Below are 21,058 nucleotides of genomic sequence, written 5' to 3' on the forward strand. Positions count from 1 at the left end.
TGTTTGAGGTCATTAGAGTGAGTGCTTTATTTTCCTTAAATAGTTCCTCAAATTTGTGCGAGTTACTTTCAAATTCCTTACAACCTGCTTCACTGATATCTTCTTTGACACGCTTAATAGCTTTTAGTATTAACATAGGGCGGTGAATCAGTAACTTTCCTCCCAACCACCACAGCACAGCGCGAAGATCCTTGAGTCCAGTTAGTGGGGAAGACCGTGGATAGTACGGGCATGACTTCCACGTTCCTTGGGAGAATTTATTTGCTCACTGTCGGAAGCAAAACTTCACATGCCCTGATGAAGGCCAATGCAATTTGGCTGAAAGCATGGCTTAATTATTAAATATATATATATATATATATATATATATATATATAGTGGCTTTAATCCAGTTCATTTATTTCTTTATGATAATACAATGAGCCACGAAAACCTACGTTCATTAATTAGCTTTCTGTATTGTTTTTCATCCCAACATTTTTCGTTTCAACATCTGGAAAGATAAGTCAACGACAAATAGCATTTCTTCCGCAGCCTACCTGAGTTCAGTCTTCTTCTTCTTTTCCTACCGCTTTTCCCCCTGTGGGGTTGTGGGTGCGAATTGCGTCGCACATGTGGATTTGGCCCTGTTTTACGGCCGGATGCCCTTCCTGACGCCAACCCTATATGGAGGGATGTAATCACTATTACGTGTTTCTCTGGTGATTGGTAGTGCAGTGTGTTGTATGAATATGAAGAGGAGAGTGTTGAGACGGACACAAGCACCCAGTCCCCGAGCCAGAAGAATTAATCAGAAGTGATTAAAATCCCTGACCCAGCCGGGAATCGAAACCGGGACCCTCTGAACCGAAGGCCAGTACGCTGACCATTCAGCCAACGAGTCGGACAGTCTACCTGAGTTCAGTACAGTACCCAAATACCGCCCCGGGGCCATACTTGGGTGCGCGCGGGGAGGCCATACTTAGAGATCACTAACTTTACGATATGGCTTAAAATAGCTCCGACCATGTCTTGGATATCAACAAGCAAATTAGATCATACGAAATTACAGTACATAGAGTACTTATAGAAAAAAGTATATCTTTCAAACATAGTAACTAGACACAGAAATATAATTATGAATATATGTCAGTAAATAACTCAAATTCTCAAAGAAATTTCAATATTGAAAAAAAAAAACACTACGCGTAAGCTTCGTCTTCGAAACGGTCACGACTCACTGATAACAGCAAACTGACTTTGTTTTAGAAGTTTTCGCCAGAGTTCACGACCTAGCAAGCGTGATATGAGAGGGGGCTACATATGGAGGTCTACTCTCCGTACACATTGAGTGATCCTGAACATAAAGTCAGGACAAAGAATTAAGTAAGGCAAGGCTTTCTTAATTATCTATTTTACACTACAACCAACAATGAATTCCATTAACCTATTATCTTGTGACAGGGGGTCGAGAAAAAAACTACTTTACGATAATATGATATAATTAAAATACAGTGTTCTTCTTCTTCTTCTACTTCTTCTAAGTGTTTGTCCTTCTGTTGATGGATCAAGGAACGCCATTTTCCGCGATTGAAAACGCCATTTCGCTGCAGGTGGAGTGCCATTATGTCGGCGTTAACGGCATCCTGCCATCGTTGTTTTAGCCTTCCAATTGGTTGAGTTCCGCTGACGTTAAGGCGGTAGGCAATATTGGTGAATGTGTGAGGCGCTGCGCGCATTATGTGGTCATACAATTGGAGACGTCTCTGATGCATTTTCTCATTGATTGGGGCGATGCCAATCTTCCTCCAAATAGAGTCGTTTGTAATGTGGTCAAGGTGAGAGATTCCCATCGACCAACGCAACATACGCATCTCCATAACGTGAAGATGGTACTCTACTCGTCTCGTAAGTGGCAGGCACTCAACTCCATAGATAGCGTATTGGCATTTTCTTGTCACTGAGCACTCGCGTTACCTGCGTACATCGCATCCATGCAGCATTTATCCTTGCTCACACTTCTGTTTTAATGTTGGTGTTACTACAAGAATGTGATCCTAAGTAACCGAAAGTATCGGACTTCGGTAGGTTATGTTATTGCTATTTGCTTTACGTCGCACTGACACAGATATGTCTTATAGCGACGATAGGATAGGAAAGGTCTAGGAATGGGAAGGAAGCGGCCGTGGCCTTAATTAAGGTACATACCCAGCATTTAGCCTGGTGTGAAAATGGGAAACCACGGAAAACCATCTTCAGGGCTGTCGACAGTGGGGTTCGAACCCACTATCTCCCGATTACTGGATACTGGCCGCACTTAAGCGACTGCAGCTATCGAGCTCGGTGGTTATGTTATTGACTTCAATATTACTGTCACTCGGATTTGTAAGGTATTAAGGATACGATGCATTTGTAATAATACACACTGGTTTATGGTCCTAACGTAAAAGTGTTACAAACTGACATAGGATTCTTCAACAGCTATATAGGGTATTTTCTATTTCTCAACATTCATTTTCTGTGCTTCGTGTGGGTCTACAAATGACCGATTCAATTAACATATTATCCGATGAAAAAACATATGAGATTCGGAGGTTCAAGAAATTAATTACTCTTACTCTAGCTCTGAAATGACACTACAAAGAAGTAAAACAAAGGACTAATGCCGAATATCCCTTGATACTTCCTCTAAATAACGGAGAAGGTCCATGGACGTGCGTGCCTGTGCTCAGCCTCGTGGAAAATGAATTGATACGGTCTGGTGAGAGGCGTAAAGCGATCTGTTCTATGTCAGCAGACAGCTTCAATAACATTCCACTGTAGAGACGTGAAATATCTTGCACTCATCGCCTAATAACTTTTACCCAGCCCTTACACCCTACTTTGGAGAACAAAGGGTAAATGAAATGATTATGTGTGTGTTTTTGTATATGTGTTAAAGAGAGTTATGGAAAATGAGAAATGGAAGCATGGGAATACATAACCTAAGTAACGGAAAATTTGTATACAACCCTCACAGAAGTATGTTACGACGTTTCATATGGTCGCTCAAACGAATATATTGCGTAAAATATACCTGCATTATCTTAAATTGTGTCTTTGATAGATAGATAGATAGATAGATAGATAGATAGATAGATAGATAGATAGATAGATAGATAGATAGATAGATAGATAGACATGAATACGGTTAGGTAGATAGATGATTTATTTTACCTCGGACTTTTTCTTTTCTCGTACAATTTTCTTTACGTCGCAACATCACGGATAGCTATTATGCCGACGATGGGATAGGAAAGTGCTAGGATTGGGATGTAAGCAGCCGTTGCCTTAACTAAAACAGAGCCCCAGCATTTTTGTGGTGTGAATATCGTAAACCATGGAAAACCACCTTCATTACCTGGGAAAGTTAGGGACTCTTGTCCCATTCTTACACTTAACCTATGGATAGATAAGATTTCAATCAAATTTCTGCCATGATGAGCTATCTTATACACGTAATATATAGCATAAATTGAACTGAATTATATTTCGTTTCCTAAACACAATACCAAAGTAATATTTATTTAGAAATCAAGATAATGTCGCTCAACAATGTATTCAAAATACGTGGAATATGTGCGTAGCAATATTCATCTCGAGGCGCACTAAATGGATTTCTTTTTCCTTTTGCTTGTTATCAGATTTTACGGTCAAACAATCGCGTGTGTAAAATTAAGAGCCCCTTTTCGTTGTAGGAACATTATTCCCATGAGCTTCCTTCAAGCCATGCACAGACAACATCCTTTCTACAATTCTCAAAATCTGGAGGTTTTAATGTCATTTGAAGTTCTTAAAATGTGGTGATTTAATCAATGTCTGTACACACTATAGGCTACCTAGTAGATTTTCACGTCTCAACTCTCTACCACGTGGTAGTTTTTGTAATAAGTGTTAAACATGTTAATAATGCTGTTGATCATAATCGAATATCATTGAAGTTTACTCGAACATATTTACGAACTGATTATGTGTTACGGGTTTTTTTTAATAGTGCTGAAATTCAGGAATACGGCAAGAATAGAGGCTACCGAAACAAGTTTATAAATTAATTGCCTTCACAGTTTAACAAAGAAAACCAAACCAAGTACCGGTACCAAAAGAGACATTTGTGATTTGCGGCGTGAACATGCTGATGAATGTAAATGGTGTACACATATTCTGACGGATTCCCTCAATTCTACGAGCACAACGGAATACAAGATCTTTTTTAATTCTCAGTCTGTTGTAGAAGGATATAATCGGGCCTCTGGCTCTGAGCATAAGTCCCAAAATTTCAAGATTCTTGAGGTGATATTTAAGATAGAAGGAGATGCACGAATTGTGTATATTTATTTTCTTCCCTTCAAATTCTACTGACCGTGTTGCATCAGTCTCAAATATGACTTCTGGATCAATTGTATACCCGCTGCTTGCTTTTTCAGCCAAGACGACAATGTCCGCTCGGCGAATACTGGCAGTAGTGGAGATACCGTGAACTTCCTCGTGGACGACATTGCCGGGAACTTTCAAGATCTTAACAAGGACGGAGTTAATGTTGTGATGTCTAGAATAGAGTTCCACCGCACCTGCTGTGACCTCAGACGAGAGGGAGGGCTTCAATTTCCTTGTGGCATGTTCGACATTGGCTAATGTCTGAGGCCCTGCCAGGAGCAACTTATACTGCTCCTACACTACAACTTTTTTTAAATATATGAATTCGTAAACATTATTGTTTACTGTTTTTGTGATCAAAGTTTTGGGACTATAATATTCCGTATTCATATTTATTATCAGTACTTTTCCTAATTATAGCCTATTTATTTATCGACTGTTTTTGGTCAGCAGCACTCGAAAAACTCCCATCATTATAAAATTATTTTTCTCCGATATGGGGTTCAATATTGGTCAACCACTGAACACAACTTCTGTATTACACACTCTCTTGATCCCCTGGATTAAGTATACCCACGTATTGTAGGAGTTACGAATATCTAAATACTATAAATCCACTCCAAAATACCGCGACTTCCAGAGAAGTAAAATATTTAGTGCTGTAAGTAATTGCAAGTATTGCAACAGAAATTATTTTCACAAGTGGAATGAGATAATCGTTTATCTTAGATCATCTCTTCTTCTTCATTTTCTTTTCTTATTCTTATTGTTATTCTTCATCATCCTGGCTTATATCCCGCATAGATACAAGGTCCACTTTTTGGCTTACGTTCCGCTAACTCATTCGATCCGAGGCACCGTTGGGGCTGACGTCATCGCATGCATGTTTTTGGTGAGTCAGCCGAGCCACCGCCGTTTAGGTCGAAAGAGTGGTTGTTATCCACCTGTTTGATATGCATAATGACGTCTTTGCAATTGTAGCCTCTCCCTCAGGTGGTGGTGGTGGTGGTGGTGGTGGTGGTGGTGGTAATGGTTATTGTTTTATGAAAAAGTACAAGTGGACATGCATGTTTATCAAACAGGCGTGAGTGACGCAGCATCACAGCGAGTGGAGCATCACTTTCTGTCTAATGCCTGCACATATGAAATCCTGTGGTACCTCCAAAAGTACTCGTTGGATTTGCAAAATAAGCACAGCACTGTATTTGTTGCTCGATTCTAGTTGTTTCATTGAGTGAAATTAGTATAGCCCCACTTTAAACATTTTTTAGCGATTTCTGGGTAATTACGTACGTAACGCAGATGAATTGGACAGTTTTTATGAGCCCAACGAATCAGAAGATATTTGAGGTGGAAAAGTTAGCTGAATAACCATGTATATTTACTCTTTCAATGTTTTTTTTTACCTTCCGTAAGTAATCGATTAATGAATCTAACTTCAATCATTTAACCTGACTCCGTCGCTGCTAAAATGACTTGCAGTATGAGTTAAACCTGTCTCACTCTCATCTTAAGCTATGGCAGTTATCGCATAGGCATTAACTCGATACTATAATTATATCTTCTCAGTATATCAAGGGCTCTTAGAGGGCTGTTGAAATCACTTGTAGAACGAAATACTCCGTGCAACAACGCTGCTACTTCAAAATTGCTAAATCCTCTCTTTGTTGTAGAACCTAGTGGTTATTCCTTGTCTGATTTTCCCGTTATCTTTTATGATCGCCTTTACAGCGTTCGTGTCTTCGTTGCCATTGTTCAAAGTATTGGGAGCTGTCATAAGAGTACCAAACTGACCAAAGTTTGAGCCATGCTAGTACCGTCATTTCTTATGTAGTCAATTGTTTAGATGAACAGTATAAATATATGACTAGAGGGGTCAGTTAGTGTATACGTTTCAGTGGACTTAACGGACTGATAAGCAATAGCAAACTTTTCACAATCAGGAAAGCAACAGAACACTAATGCACTTCAATACACTTCTCACTTCCGTAACTCGGTCCTTTAGAGAGGTCTGTGCTTTCTGTATCCAGTTTTGATGTAACTGTTGAAGATTAAACCAGCCCTAAGACTGAAGGACCAACCAATAAGGCCTTTTCTATTTGATATCAACTCTTCCTACAACGTAGCTGCGATATCAGTAAGCCTATTGTACTATACCGACATGTTTTTGCTGTGTTGTCCACCCACCAGTTGAAAGCCAGCACAATGGGAAGCTTATAAGAGAGTTCACAGAAGTCCTATCTTAACATACAAACATCAATGTAATTAAAATCAATTAGTACACGTTTCGTACTTATATCGCGGACATCATCAGCTATAGCCTAAACACTATTTAGAGCTATTTAAAACTATTTAAGCTTGATGATGTCCGACGAAACATGTACTAAATGATTTTGATTAAATTGATGTTTGTATTGTAAGGTTGGACTTCTGTGAACATTTACCGTGGCAGTACGGTACCGTTATGAAGTTTATAGCATGTAAGCACAATGGGAATGTCAGCACAGTATTCCTAACCCTCGAAGGTCCATAGTATCCATTCTCCTTTCCGTGTATGTAGGCTTGTTACGAATGTATGTGTAACTGTACTCATTTTCTCAGTCATCCCTATTGATTTCTTTTCAGATTCATCACGGGCGCTCTCAGCAGCAGCAATGGAACGTTGCCAACACATGGCGGAATTTTACGCAGATAATCGGCCTGGAAACAGACTACTCTTGAGAACATAAAACACCCTGATATTTTAGCTTATCGTATTATTCTATTCGTTCTGGCAATGAGTTCCAAAGTGCAAACCTAAATATAATAACTGAACCGATAAATTGTCATAAAATTCTGATAGCATGGTTTTTTCACAGTTATCCATTATGGTATCCAGTTTTAATGTCGCGTGCAATTCTGTGATCAGTGTGCGTATATTAAAATAAAGAATATACTTGAATATTATCTTCTTGGAAGAGAATATCAAACAAATTACAAAAATGTTGCTCGTAATCATGGTTGGTACTAACACCAAATTCCACGAATCAGGTAGATTTCCATTATTTGTTTTAGTTTTATCTTTGCTTACTTATTTAATTAAACCTATTAGCGAAATCAAATTTCTGTAAATTCAAACTGTGTTTGGTAGTAATTATTACGTGAGTTACACTCACTTTGACAATAATAATTGCTTTTTCTAGTAATCTATGGCACATTTAAAATATATAATAGTATCCGGTAAATGTCGTCTAACAAAACATTCCTGAACTCAATATTACACAGATTATCTCAGTGTTTGTGTTTAATATTATAGAACATTCTCCTTTATGGTGATCTATGTGCTCCCAATCTTCGAAATATTCCACGAAATAAGCTGAACTTGGAGGGTGGCATCATCAAATGATGGAAGGGGAAATGAACATTACTAGCTTGCCAATGGTGAACTTTACGTCTAGTGGCAACGCGTCTCCCAACTTGTGGGACGCAGGTCGAGTACAGATCCCGCTGTACAGTGCCATCTTCTTGCTGGCAGTTGGAGGGAACAGCCTAGTTATCCTCACACTGGCCGTCCATCAACGCATGCGCACTATCACCAATGTGTTCCTGCTCAACCTAGCAGTGTCTGATCTGCTGCTTGGTGTCCTGTGTATGCCCTTCACCCTGATCGGCGCACTGCTTAGAGACTTCGTCTTCGGAGAATTCATGTGTTAATACCCTACTTGCAAGGTAAGAACACTGCTTCTTAAAGTACTTCATTATACTTGTCAAAATTTAAGATAGATTTATTTCGCTATTAACTGGAAATAATGAAATAACTCATGTTAACCCATTAACTGTCATGTGCCCCATTTGGGGATGTACTGACTCATACATTTGGAAGAAATCCTTAGATTAGCAGCGCTGAATTGTTCTTTCTGTTGTTGTCCACAATTTGTTCAAGCTTATGCATGAAGCGATCCTTGAATTTTTTACAGTAAGTTGTGGAGTATTACTTGGAAGAAGAAAACAGATTTTCCAAAGTTTCTTTATATCCGTGTTTTTAAAGTTATGTAAGGAATATTCAGTCAACAGTATCTAAAGATTGTTGGTTACAAGGATAATGTCCAGATAGATGAGGTGACTAATTCTAAGGAAGTACAAAAATTTACCTATGACAACAATGACATTTACAGTAAGATACAAAAGTTGAAAACTAGAAAAGCGGCTGGAATTGATAAGGTTTCGGCGGATATACTAAAGAATATGGGTTGGGGTATTGTACCATATCTGAAGTACTTATTTTATTATTGTTAGCATCAAGGAGCTATACCAAATGAATAGGCTATAATAGCCCCTGTGTATAAAGGAAAGGTTGATAGACATAAAGCTGAAAATTACAGGTCAGTCAGTTTGACATGCATTACATGTAAGCTATGGGAAAGCACTTTTTCTGATTATATAAGAGATGTTTGGGAAATTAATAACTTATTTGATAGAAGGCAGTTTCGGTTTAGGAAAGGTTATTCCACTGAAGCTCAACTTGTAGGATTCCAGCAAGATATAGCAGATAGCCTGGATTCAGGGGGTCAATTGGACTGTGTCGCGATTGACCTATCTAAGGCATTTGATAAAGTAGATCATGGGAGACTACTGGCAAAAATGAGTGCAATTGGACTTGACAAAAGAATGACTGAATGGATTGCTGTTTTTCTAGAAAACAGAACTCAGCAAATTAGAATAGGCGAAGCTTTATCTGTCCTTGTAATAATTAAGGGGGCGGGGGGGGGGAATTCCTCAAGGCAGTATTATAGGACTTTTATATTTTCTTATATATATATATATATATATCAATTATATGTGTAAATGAGGGGAATCAGAAATGCAGATGGTGCTATTCTGTACAGAGTAATAAATAAGTTAAAAGATTGTGAGCAACTGCAAAATGACCTCGATAATGTTCTGAGATGGACAGTATGCAATGGTATGATGAAAAACGGGCTTAAAAGTCAGATTGTGAGTTTCACAAATAGGAAAAGTCCTCTCGTTTTTAATTACTGCGTTGATGGGATGGAAGTTCCCTTTGGCGATCATTGTAAATACCTAGGTCTTAATATAAGGAAAGATCTTCACTGGGGTAATCACATAAATGTAATTGTAAATAAAGGGTACAGTTTTCTACACATGGTTATGAGGGTTTGGGCTTGAAGACTTGGGAGAAAAGAGACAGACTGCTCGACTAAGTGGTGGATTCCGAGCTGTCAGTGGAGAGATGGCGTGGAATGGCATCAGTAGAGGAATAAATTTGAGTGGTGTCTTTAAAAGTAGGAAATACAAATATCACAATATAAAGATTCAAGAGGACAAACTGGGGAAAATATTCGTTTTTTTGGAAGGGAAGTTAAGGATTGGAGTAACTTACCAAGGGGGATGCTCAATAAATTTCCAATTTCTTTGCAATTATTTAAGAAAAGGCTACGAAAACAACAGATAGGGAATCTGCCACCTGAGCGACTGCCCCAAATGTTTGAATGATTGATTGATTGATTGATTGATTGATTGATTGATTGATTGATTGATTGATTGATTGATTGATTGATTGATTGATTGATTGATTGATTGATTGATTGATTGATTGATTGATTGATTGATTGATTGATTGATTGATTGATTGATTGATTGATTGATTGATTGATTGATTGATTGATTGATTGATTGATTGATTGATTGATTGATTGATTGATTGATTGATTGATTGATTGATTTATTTATTTATTTATTTATTTATTTATTTATTTATTTATTTATTTATTTATTTATTTATTTACAATTGAAGGATAGTATTTTGTTATTGTTTATAGATTACGTCTTATAGTATTTTCTTTCCGATACCCCTGATAGAAGACATTTATTCAAAGTGTGAACTAGCTGTTATATTTTTCGGCTACGATGCTTTACGAAACTTTGAAAACAGCTAATTACAGGAAGAAAACTTGACAGTTAAAGCGTTAAAATTCAAAACTCTCGAACCCCACTGTCTGCAGCCCTGAAGATGGTTTTCCGTGGTTTCCCATTTTCACACCAGGCAAATGCTGGGGCTGTACATTAATTAAGACCATGGTCGATTCCTTCTCTAGGCCTTTCCTATCCCATCGTCGTCATAGGACCTATCTGTGTCGGTGCGACGTAAAGCAAATAGCAAGAAAAAAAAGAGTTTCAAAACTTGAAATCATATAAATATCTAGTTATCCATAGCAAATAGCTATATTTCGACAGATAATGTATTATCTATTTATATGCACACGTACATAGACCGTCTGGTACGTTTTATAAAGGTTCAATGTTGGCTACTATTGCATATATTAGGTGAGTTTGTTAAATAAATAATATATCATAAATAATTTTATAGAAACAAAATTGAGTGCGTGAATTGTACGCTATATAAAAATTCAAGATTTGAAAATTCAATGAATATATATATTTCGTTTCAAAATATGCAGACAACAATTTACCACAATATTTTTCCCATGAGCCTGACTATAGTAGGGCTTTGGTATGAACATATATTCGAAATATACAGATGTACCTAAGTGTATTAAATTCACAGAAAAGTAAAAAAAGGTGAAGGATAAGAAATTCATTGAGATAGACGAGCGGCACTGTAAATGAATTAACGTATTTCCCTGTCACTCAGTCATAACTGAACAAGTTGTTGACCTCTCTGTGTTAAAGAATTCGTAACAGATTTCCCAGAGATTTATTTCTATTCCTTGTTTCATGACTGCACGGCTCACTATTACTGCTTGGGAGCAAGTAAACTTAATATTTTATTTCAAATGATACAGGGATGTCATAACCCGGTGTTTTTCTCGAGTAGATTGAATAAGAACTTTGTTTATGCTACTATGGTCGAACGACAGCCACATCCCTTCCATTGCAGTATTCGAATAAGTCCACGGCCTCAGAATTTAATTAATGCTTCACGTCACATTCGACCTGTCAAGAAACGTTAGATTTGTTCCTACGCGGTACCGAATCGATTCTGAACTGTTCGCTCATTCGCAGTAGCGAATAGAAATACCGAAGTAATTCTAAACTGCGAGTTCTGAATTCACGTGGGTAAGAAAGTTTAAACATCTGTTGACTGGATAGAATCCAACATTTCTCAGCAAGAATCCTTCATGTGACGCATGATTAAGAAAGAATTGGGTGTCTACAACTTAAGAACATGAACACCGCGCTCAGACACTACTGCACCGTCATTAGTCTGGATGACATCTATGCAGCGGAGTGCCTTGCAATGTCAAAAAAGCCTCATTGAGAAACTTGAGATTTTGAGAAGAATGTTGGGTCCCAAACAAAGACGAAGATACAGTATAGAATACGGCACAACCCCGAGCTCTATTTCTCCGTGTAAAAGATACCCTCTATAATTGGAAGAGAAGGATTACTTTCTATGGTTATGTGACAACAATGAGCACTGCAATGCCAAACAAGCGGATTTTCTCCTACGTTCAGAATAATAAGAAAAAAGGGGTCTGGTTCGGTGAGGTATAAAAAAGATTGGAAGAGGTGGAAACCACAGATGATGTGCTTAATACCATAGAATATTCTCCTTTACGGTGATCTATTAGCCCTTAATTGCATGTCAATAAAGGTCAAGATACGTCAAGACCATGAGAGTTTCCAAGAAAAGCCGAAGCTTGAAACATAGAAGGCAGGGACTGAAGCCAGAAACGAACAACATAGGCAATGAATTCAGAAGTACTGGGAAAATGTTAATGCCCGGGGAAGGAGACAATTGAAACGACGTGGTCCTTAGTTGACATAAACGACATGAATGAATGCATAATCAAAAATATCAACTGCAAAATAACAAGGAAAATTCTATCCCGACTATTCACAGTCGTGCTATGCAGACTCCGAAGAAAATAGAAATAAAATAATACACAAACGTTCACAGTAATATCCAAGAGGAGATATTATAATTTTAAGGGCACATTAAAGGAATTAACTCTGAGATGAGAATGACCCGCAACTCAACAAGGACCGTGCTCATTGTGTTTCTCAGAATGGGTGACATAGTCCATCGCGAATACGTCCCTTGTGGCCAGACCATCAACAGAACATTTTACTGTGACGTTCTATGGCGATTGAGGGAGAAGATTCAGATCTTTTGGGCGCGAATAACTGGAATTCTCCACGATGACAATCCACTCTGTCACTGAGCATTCCTCGCTCTTGATTTTCTTGCCAAAGGCAGCATATTGCCCCTTCAGCATCCGCCCTACTCACTTGTTCCCTTTCCCGAATATGTAGCTGAAAGGTCGCCTATTTTACACTTTGCGCTATCGCAAAAAAATCTTCCAGGCCACATTTCAGCGGTGGCAGAAACGGTGAGATCATAGCTATGCTGTGCAAGGCGACTGTTTCGAAGGAGCTCAAACATAGGTACGAAATTTACTTTTTCGTCAAATGAGGGAGTCTTGAAACTTTTTTATCTCACCTTGCATAATCATCATCATCTGTGGATCCTTCCAGAGGGCCAGATAGGACGTTCGTGATCAATGTGCTTCCGTCTGTTTCTGTCTTTGTAAACTTCTTCTCACATAATATGTACCAATGACACTCCAACCACCTCCTTTTAGGACGTCCAACTGTTCTTTCCCCAGTCACTGTCTAGGAATTCGCGTCTCCTGCATTTCATCTGTGCAGTTCCGTCTTTCTTCCATTGTCGAGTTCACCTGCATACATTTCTTCTTACGTAGTCATTCCTGACTCTGTCCCTCCTCGTATTCTGCATGAACGTCAAAACATTATTTCACATAATAATAATAATAATAATAATAATAATAATAATAATACTAATAATAATAATGAAAAATGAAAACCTACAACCTGTTTTCCAGTCATAGACCGGGTCAGGGATGTAATGAATGAATGAAACATATATAGGCTGTTATTACAATGGGGTCGCCACTCCCAAGGTGATTTATTAATGAGTGATAACTGCTATGAAATGATAATGGAGAGTGTTGCTGGAATGAAAGATGACAGGGAAAACCGGAGTACCCGGAGAAAAACCTGTCCCGCCTCCGCTTTGTCCAGCACAAATCTCACATGGAGTCACCGGGATTTGAACCACGGTGTCCAGCGGTGAGAGGCCGACGCGCTGCCGTCTGAGCCACGGAGGCTCTAATAATAATAATAATAATAACAATAATAATAATAATAATAATAATAATAATAATAATAATAATAATAATAATAATAAAGTCTTACAACACCGATTGCTGATTGGAACTCTTTCATTTTGGCGCCACCAAGATGACTTACTCGTCAGTTATGTTTAATTGCCGCTAATAGATTGCCTCAACATCGTTCCTACACGTTAATGAAAGTTGATTTCTATGTAAATAGATGAGAATGCCATTCCGTATAAACACCTTAATTAATTCGCCAGGAAATTTTTAATACCTAAAGTATCATCATAGATCAATCGTCGCTGAGCCTCAGAAAACGGTTATGTGACAATGTTGGGGGGGGGGGGGGAGGAATACTAACCCGAAGTACATGTATCACTTACAAGAGACACCTTTGACCTCGAACGCTCGGAACCGCACGAAACCATGCTTAGAATAACAAGCAATCAAACAAAACAGTGGTGTGCTGTAATATGCCTGCATTTCCATGCAAAACTTTTCATTCTGCCTCAAGTAACATTTTAATAGAGAGAAACAAAGTAACAAGATATCAATACCATAGGAAGGAAATTATTCGTAATTCAATGGCGTCGGTGTATCATTACATTTTCAATCAGCAGCGCCAAAAACTCTCTGCTTAAAGTACTTATAATAGCGCAAAACATATATATACAGTACTACACAGCTGAAAGTACTTATATTAGTCCTCAAAGTGCAGATGTGGGATTTCGATGAAGTGGTTAAAACAAAGTGGGAGAGAACAATGTGCACACCTCACTAACGGCACGTAATCACATTCCAAATCACTTTCGCATTCACCCAGCCAATATCAAAAGCCACACTAATTACACTTTCAAATGATGATGTTGGTATATCAATTTCATAAGTTGGCCTTCGCCGAGCATATTGCAACACAGGCTTATACGTAGGTGCAGCAAATTGATTGTAAATCTCAGAGTGAAGTTTCACGATGAAATAACGATCATGTACCTTCACTTGTAGTTTGGCACCTTTTAGTCTTACAAAATCAGTAACCCTTCTGATATAGAGTTTATATTGCCGAAAGAAGTAAACATCAAGTAGTTGGCAATATTTATTGTTTTCGGTGGCAATATCTTCAGCGTAACTTCTTTGTTTGGAAAACTTGCATCTAGAAGGGTACGATCTGTATGACCTGTCCAGCAATCACACAACAATAGGCTCTTTTCATTTTTTACATGTTCGCCAAGGACTGAAGTTAAAAAACGTTTCATATGTTCTCTAGTCATTTTTCCACTTTTGCTTGCCTCTACATGAATGCTTCGTGGACAGGTTGCTTCAAGTTTCTTTAAAATATTTGGACCGAAAGTGCCTTGTGTCTCTTAAAACAGATGTACAACTTGTTTGCTAGTCTGCCTGCCATTGATAAAGTCACATCGGGTGTGTAGCTGTGGGTAGGGCTATGTACAGACTGCAACACACTACCTGTAGTTTTCTTTCCTCTGTAGGACAGTGTTGATGCTCAAGACATTTCATACTGGAATTGACTCTGGTCAGTGTTCCAAACATTACCTTTCTCCACAACCTCCTCCGTTATAAAAATGTTCACTTCTTCCACAAACTGTTGTGCCTTCCGACGTATAATGTTATCGTCTTCTATGTCCTTGCGAGTGACAAATGTAGTAATATGCCTGGATGAAATGCCATATCCAGCCTTGAGATGATCGATAAAGGAAATGGAAGCTTTGAAATTGACCAAGCCAACCATTTTAGCCCCTTCTAGTGCCCACATCTGCAGATGCCAATAGTGAACTATAGATCTATACCTCCTTGCACCATGAAATTGCGATATTACATACTCTTTTATAGTTTGTAACATACAGTCTGTTTCCTTTGAAACGAGCACCTGCTCCCCGTTTCCTAGACACATAATTTAGAATTAATGCGCAATTTGATTTACTTTTGATGCACGTATAGCGCTTCATTAGTTTGTTATAGGAATTGAAGCCACGAGTAATAGTCTTCACCGGGCGAGTTGGCCGTGCGCGTAGAGGCGCGTGGCTGTGAGCTTGCATCCGGGAGATAGTAGGTTCGAATCCCACTATCGGCAGCCCTGAAGATGGTTTTCCGTGGTTTTCCATTTTCACACCAGGCAAATGCTGGGGCTGTACCTTAATTAAGGCCACGGCCGCTTCCTTCCAACTCCTAGGCCTTTCCTATCCCATCGTCGCCATAAGACCTATCTGTGTCGGTGTGACGTAAAAGCCCCTAGCAAAAAAAAAAAAAAGGTAATAATCCTCATAAATGTTCTCTTGTACGCTGCCATCAGTATCGTTTAATTCACTTCACTGGACCTCGTACTTTTGGGTGGAGAGAGTTCATACTCACTTTGACTAGACTGTTCCTGTTGCTCTGGAGATGAATGTCGTGTACTGCTTGAAGAGCCACCCTTCAGGTTCAGGTTTCTCCTGTCCTTCAAAATCCGTACAACTATCCAGTGTAACGTCGAGTATTTCTGTGTCATCGCCATTATATTTCTGAATTATTATGTTATATAACATATCCGCGAACTCCATGTCCTCGACCCCAATGTCATTTCCATATTCAGCACGTCGCAACTTGGCCCCTACTATTTGGACCACATGCGTAGGATTTATTCATTTCATGATATCAGTACACTGTACACAGTTTACACAGTAACTCGCTTGCGAACACTCCAAAAGACAAGTACATACTGCAGCTATATCAATCACGCAACTGGAGCACTAGTTAGTGCAGCTACACTGTGCCACCGTCTAGTGGCACTAGCAGACAAATGCGGAGTTTTGCATGGAAATGAAGCACACCACTGTTTTGTTTATGATTGCTTTTTATGCTAAGCATTGTTTCGTGCGGATTCGAGCGATCGAGTCTTGTTAGAGCGATAATTCGTTGTAACAGTTCATGCACGACAACAATTGATGACAGAAACTTCTCGGTCAGAGATCTAAGCTTAAATATGATCACATAGCGGTTTTACTAGGAGCAACGACTCAATATTCTTCTGCCTTCAAAATTTCACCAAAAATGGATGTGATTGAACCCGCGATCAGGAAACAAATGTCGAGTACGCTGTACAATAACGTACTATCACCCTCTATGCACGCCAAAGAGTTCTATAACACACACTTAGACATCTCTTTAAACCAAACTCACTGGAAGGAAGATGCCATAGGAACAAACTGAACGAAAATTAGACATATTCGTCGATTTTAAAATGGCTTAAGTTTATATGATACTGGGCCCTGAGCGTTGGCAAGTAATTTAGTCTGGGGATTAATGCTATGAAGTAGAGCCTACGCAAAGCCAGTTATAGAGCGTTGCATGATCCACGAAGTTGGTGTTCATTCATTTGAAAGTGAATATTGTTTCTGCTTCGGTACAAAACACAGGCATTCTGAAAAGCACCGTTAACTAAACATTTGACCATTTATGTTATAACTTTAAAACACATGTATTCAGTTTGAAAATAGGTAGGATACATAAAAAGACCCATAGAAAGAATATTCTTGCGAGTATGTTTATATGTTACTAGCTTGAGGCCTTTTTTTTGTATATACAGTACATGTAAGTGCACACATGTGGACATATGTTATAAGTTCAAAGCTACACAATCTATATATATAAAACTAGCAAGATACCCGTGCTTCGCTACGGTATTATACTGAAATTTATAATTGAATGCTTATTGTTGTAGATATATAATTCGCCAAAATTCGCGATCTGACTCGTTTTCTAATAGATTACGGCAAGTTTTCTCCCATTTTTCAATCTTTCTTTCCAGCAATCGATTTCGTACTTCCCGGGCTAGGTCCAGGTATTCCACCCGGTCAGTTAGGTCCTTAAATCTTTGCCATCTTTTCCTATAAGCATTTTTAATATGGATTAAAATCCTTCAGGAGATCCGGCGTGGTGTCTTCTTGGGTGCCTTGGCGGTACTGAACCCGCGCCCGGACTGCATTCTTAGTCATTACCCGTCCAGGACCCGTTTCCAGCGGGATCCGCACATTTGACGACGGTCCAGAACATAATAATAATATTACTATTATTATTATTATTATTATTATTATTATTATTATTATTATTATTATTATTATTATTATTATTATTATTATTATTATTATTATTATTATAGATGTTCTGGACCCCACAGCAAGATGCAAGGCCGCTACTTGGCGGTAACTTACATCTGCTGCCATTGTCATTGTTGACAATGTGACCAGCACCATTGTCGCGCGTAGGCAAGTGTGCGGGATTTCTGGCGATACGAATGACATACTCCCGTGCATTATTGACCTTATTATAGAAATGAACAATTGGACGGTCAATCTCTTTCCTATCGTTTATTTCAAAAGTGTTTAAATTTTTATTTATATGCCAGGAGAATCTACTGTAATCTAAGAACGTTCTCCGAAGGAAAAGATGGTTCTTGAAAACGAACCCAGGAAAGATTAGAAATGATCGGTTTATGATCAGAATAAGTACATCGAAAATCTACAGCCTGTTTCCAGTCATTCGACAGGGTCAGGAATGGAATGAATAAAGCCCCCGTCTAGCGGCGACAATAGGAATTGTTCCGGCTGCCGAAGCACTCCTCTGGGGCAATGATCGATGTATGACAAATGAAATGAACTGATATTGGACAGTGTTGCTGGAATGAATGACAGGGAAAACTGGAGTATCCGGAGAAAAACCTGTCCCGCCTCCGTTTGGTCCAGCACAAATGTCACATGGAGTGACCGGGATTTGAACCACGGAACCCAGCTGTGAGAGGCCGGCGCGTGGCCGCCTGAGCAACGGAGGCTCCTTGTAAGTACATTGCGAACAGTAAAATCAATTGGTCTCCCCTCCTTTTACACCCCACCGCCGTTAAGTCTATTTACCCCTCAAAAAAGAATGAAAATAAGCGTGCTTCTTTATGTTTAAAGGAGATTCCAAACACCAATGTGGTCACGTCTATTACCTTCAGTTTTGAGATATAAGTATACCCATAAAAATAATTCACTTTTTTCACTTCCTTTCAAACTCCTCCCTCTCCCCCCTAAGTGAATTTTCCGGCAAAAAATTCTTATTTCTTTAATAGTAAAGGATCTTCTAAATACCAAATATCACGACTCTAAATTCTTCAGTTTTTGATTTATGTGTCCTCACGAAAGGAATTCAAATCCTTTTCACTCCCGCCCCCCTTCCACACTCCAAGATGGTTTCTCCCCAAAATGCGTTTTCCTTTGTATTTAAAGAAGATCCAAATACCAATTTTCACGTCTGTAACAACTTTAGTTTTTATTAGCTTATGTATTCTCATACAAATAAGTCAATTAATTTTTCAATTTCTTAACCCCCCCCCCCTTCATTGGATTTTCCGAGAATACGTGTTTCTTTACTTTTAAAGCAGATTCCAAATATCACATTTCACGTCTGTAACATCTTCATTTTTGAGATATCAGTAGCCTAATTAAAAGAATTCAACACCATTTTATGTCATTATTAACTACCCCCTCCACCCAAGTGGTATTTCCGAAAACAAAAAAAATACACGTTTCTTTATTTTTAAAGGAGATTCTAAATACAAATTATTACATCTATAAACTTTAGAAGTTTTGAGATATAGATACACTCATTTTAAAAATTCACCCCCTTTTCACCCCCCATTAATTGGATTTTCCGAAAACAAAAAGATACATGTTTCTTTATTTTTAAAGGAGCTCCCAAACACCAATTTTTAGGTCTATAATATCTTCATTTTCTGAGATATAAGTATCCTCACTAAAGGCATTCAAACAATTTTACACCCCTTTTCACCCTTCCTATTGGGATTTTCGGAAAACAAAAAATACGTGTTTCTTTATTTTTAATGAAGATTCTAAATACCAATTTTTACATCTGTAAACTTTCAAAGTTTTAAGATATAGATACACTAATTTTAAAAATTCACCCCCCTTTTCACCCTCCCATTAATTGGATTTTCCAAAAACAAAAATATGTGTTTCTTTATTTAAAAAAGAGATCAAAAGTACCAATTTTCAGGTCTGTAATATGTTCAGTTTCTGAGATATAGGTACCGGTATCCTCATTAAAAGCATTCAACCACTATTTCACCCTTTTTCACCCCTCCCGTTGGGATTTTCCGAAAACCAAAACATACGTGTTTCCTTATTTTTAAAGAAGATTCTAAATACCAATTTTTACATCTGTAAACCTTTAAAGTTTTGAGATATAGATACACTCATTTTAAAATTTCACCCCCATTTTCACCCCCTTAGAGACGGAATATCCAAAAATCCTCTCTTAGCGAGCACCTACATCTTATTATGAATGTATCCTCAAAATTTCATTTCTTTATGTCAAGTAGTTTTGGCTCGGCGATGATGAATCAGTCAGTCAGTCAGGACAAGTTACTTTATATATATACTAGCAAGATACCCGTGCTTCGCTACGGTATTATACTGAAATTTATAATTGAATGCTTATTGTTTTAGATATATAATCCGCCGAAATTCGCGATCTGACTCGTTCTCTGCGAGAATCCACCAAAATTCCCGATCTATTATTTTACGGCACGTTTCCTCCCATTTTTAAATCTTCCTTTCCAGCAATCGATTTCGTACTTCCCGGGTTAGGCTCAGGTATTCCTCCAGGTCAGTTGGGTCCGTAAATCTTTGCCATGTTTTCCTATAATATTTTTAATACGGATATAATCCTTCAGGAGATCCGGCGTGCTGTCATACTGGGTGCCTTGGCGGCACTGAACCCGCGACCGGACTGCATTCTTAGTCATTACCCGTCCAGGAGCCGTTTCCATCGCGGTCCGCAATTTGACGACGGTCCGGAATATTATTATTATTATTATTATTATTACTATTATGTGTTGCTGGAATGGCTGATGACAGGGAAAACCGGAGTATCCGGAGAAAAACCTGTCCCGCCTCCGTTTTGTCCAGCACGAATGCCACATGGAGTGACCGGGATTTGAACCACGGAACCCAGCTGTGAGAGGCCGGCGCGCTGCCGCCTGAGCAACGGAGGATCCTTATAAGTACACTAATAACAGTAAAATCAATTGGTCTCACCTCCTTCTACACCCCACCCCTGTTAAGTTTATTTACAGCCCACCCCCCCGAAAAAGAATTAAAAGGATGCTTGTTTCTTTATGTTTAAGGGAGATTCTAAACACCAATGTTCACGTCTATTACCTTCAGTTTTGAGATATAAGTATCCACATAAAAATAATTTACTTTTTTTCACTTCATTTCACAATAATCTCTCCTCCCCCTAAATGAATTTTCCAGCAAAAAAATACTTGTTTCTTTAATAGTAAAGGATCTTCTAAATACCAATTATCACGACTCTAACTTCTTCAGTTTTTGATTTATGTGTCCTCATGAAAGGAATTCAACTCCTTTACACTCCCGCCCTCCAAGATGGTTTCCCCACCAAAACGCCTTTTTCTTTGTTTTTAAAGGAGATCCAAATACGAATTTTCACGT

The 21,058-nt window shown here is 38.5% G+C and overlaps 1 protein-coding gene across 1 annotated transcript in view; it reads left to right on the forward strand.

The window, feature by feature from the left end:
* The first annotated feature begins 7,809 nt into the window (after nucleotides 1-7,809).
* The window catches only part of LOC136857837 (cholecystokinin receptor-like), a 445,250-nt gene continuing 432,001 nt past the window's right edge, over nucleotides 7,810-21,058 (forward strand). Inside the window, exon 1 of the mRNA XM_068225173.1 lies at nucleotides 7,810-8,080. Coding sequence (XP_068081274.1) covers nucleotides 7,810-8,080 — 271 coding nt within the window. The remainder of the gene's footprint in view (nucleotides 8,081-21,058) is intronic.

Source organism: Anabrus simplex, chromosome 1, assembly GCF_040414725.1.
Source record: "Anabrus simplex isolate iqAnaSimp1 chromosome 1, ASM4041472v1, whole genome shotgun sequence".
Taxonomy (NCBI): Eukaryota; Metazoa; Arthropoda; class Insecta; order Orthoptera; family Tettigoniidae; genus Anabrus; species Anabrus simplex.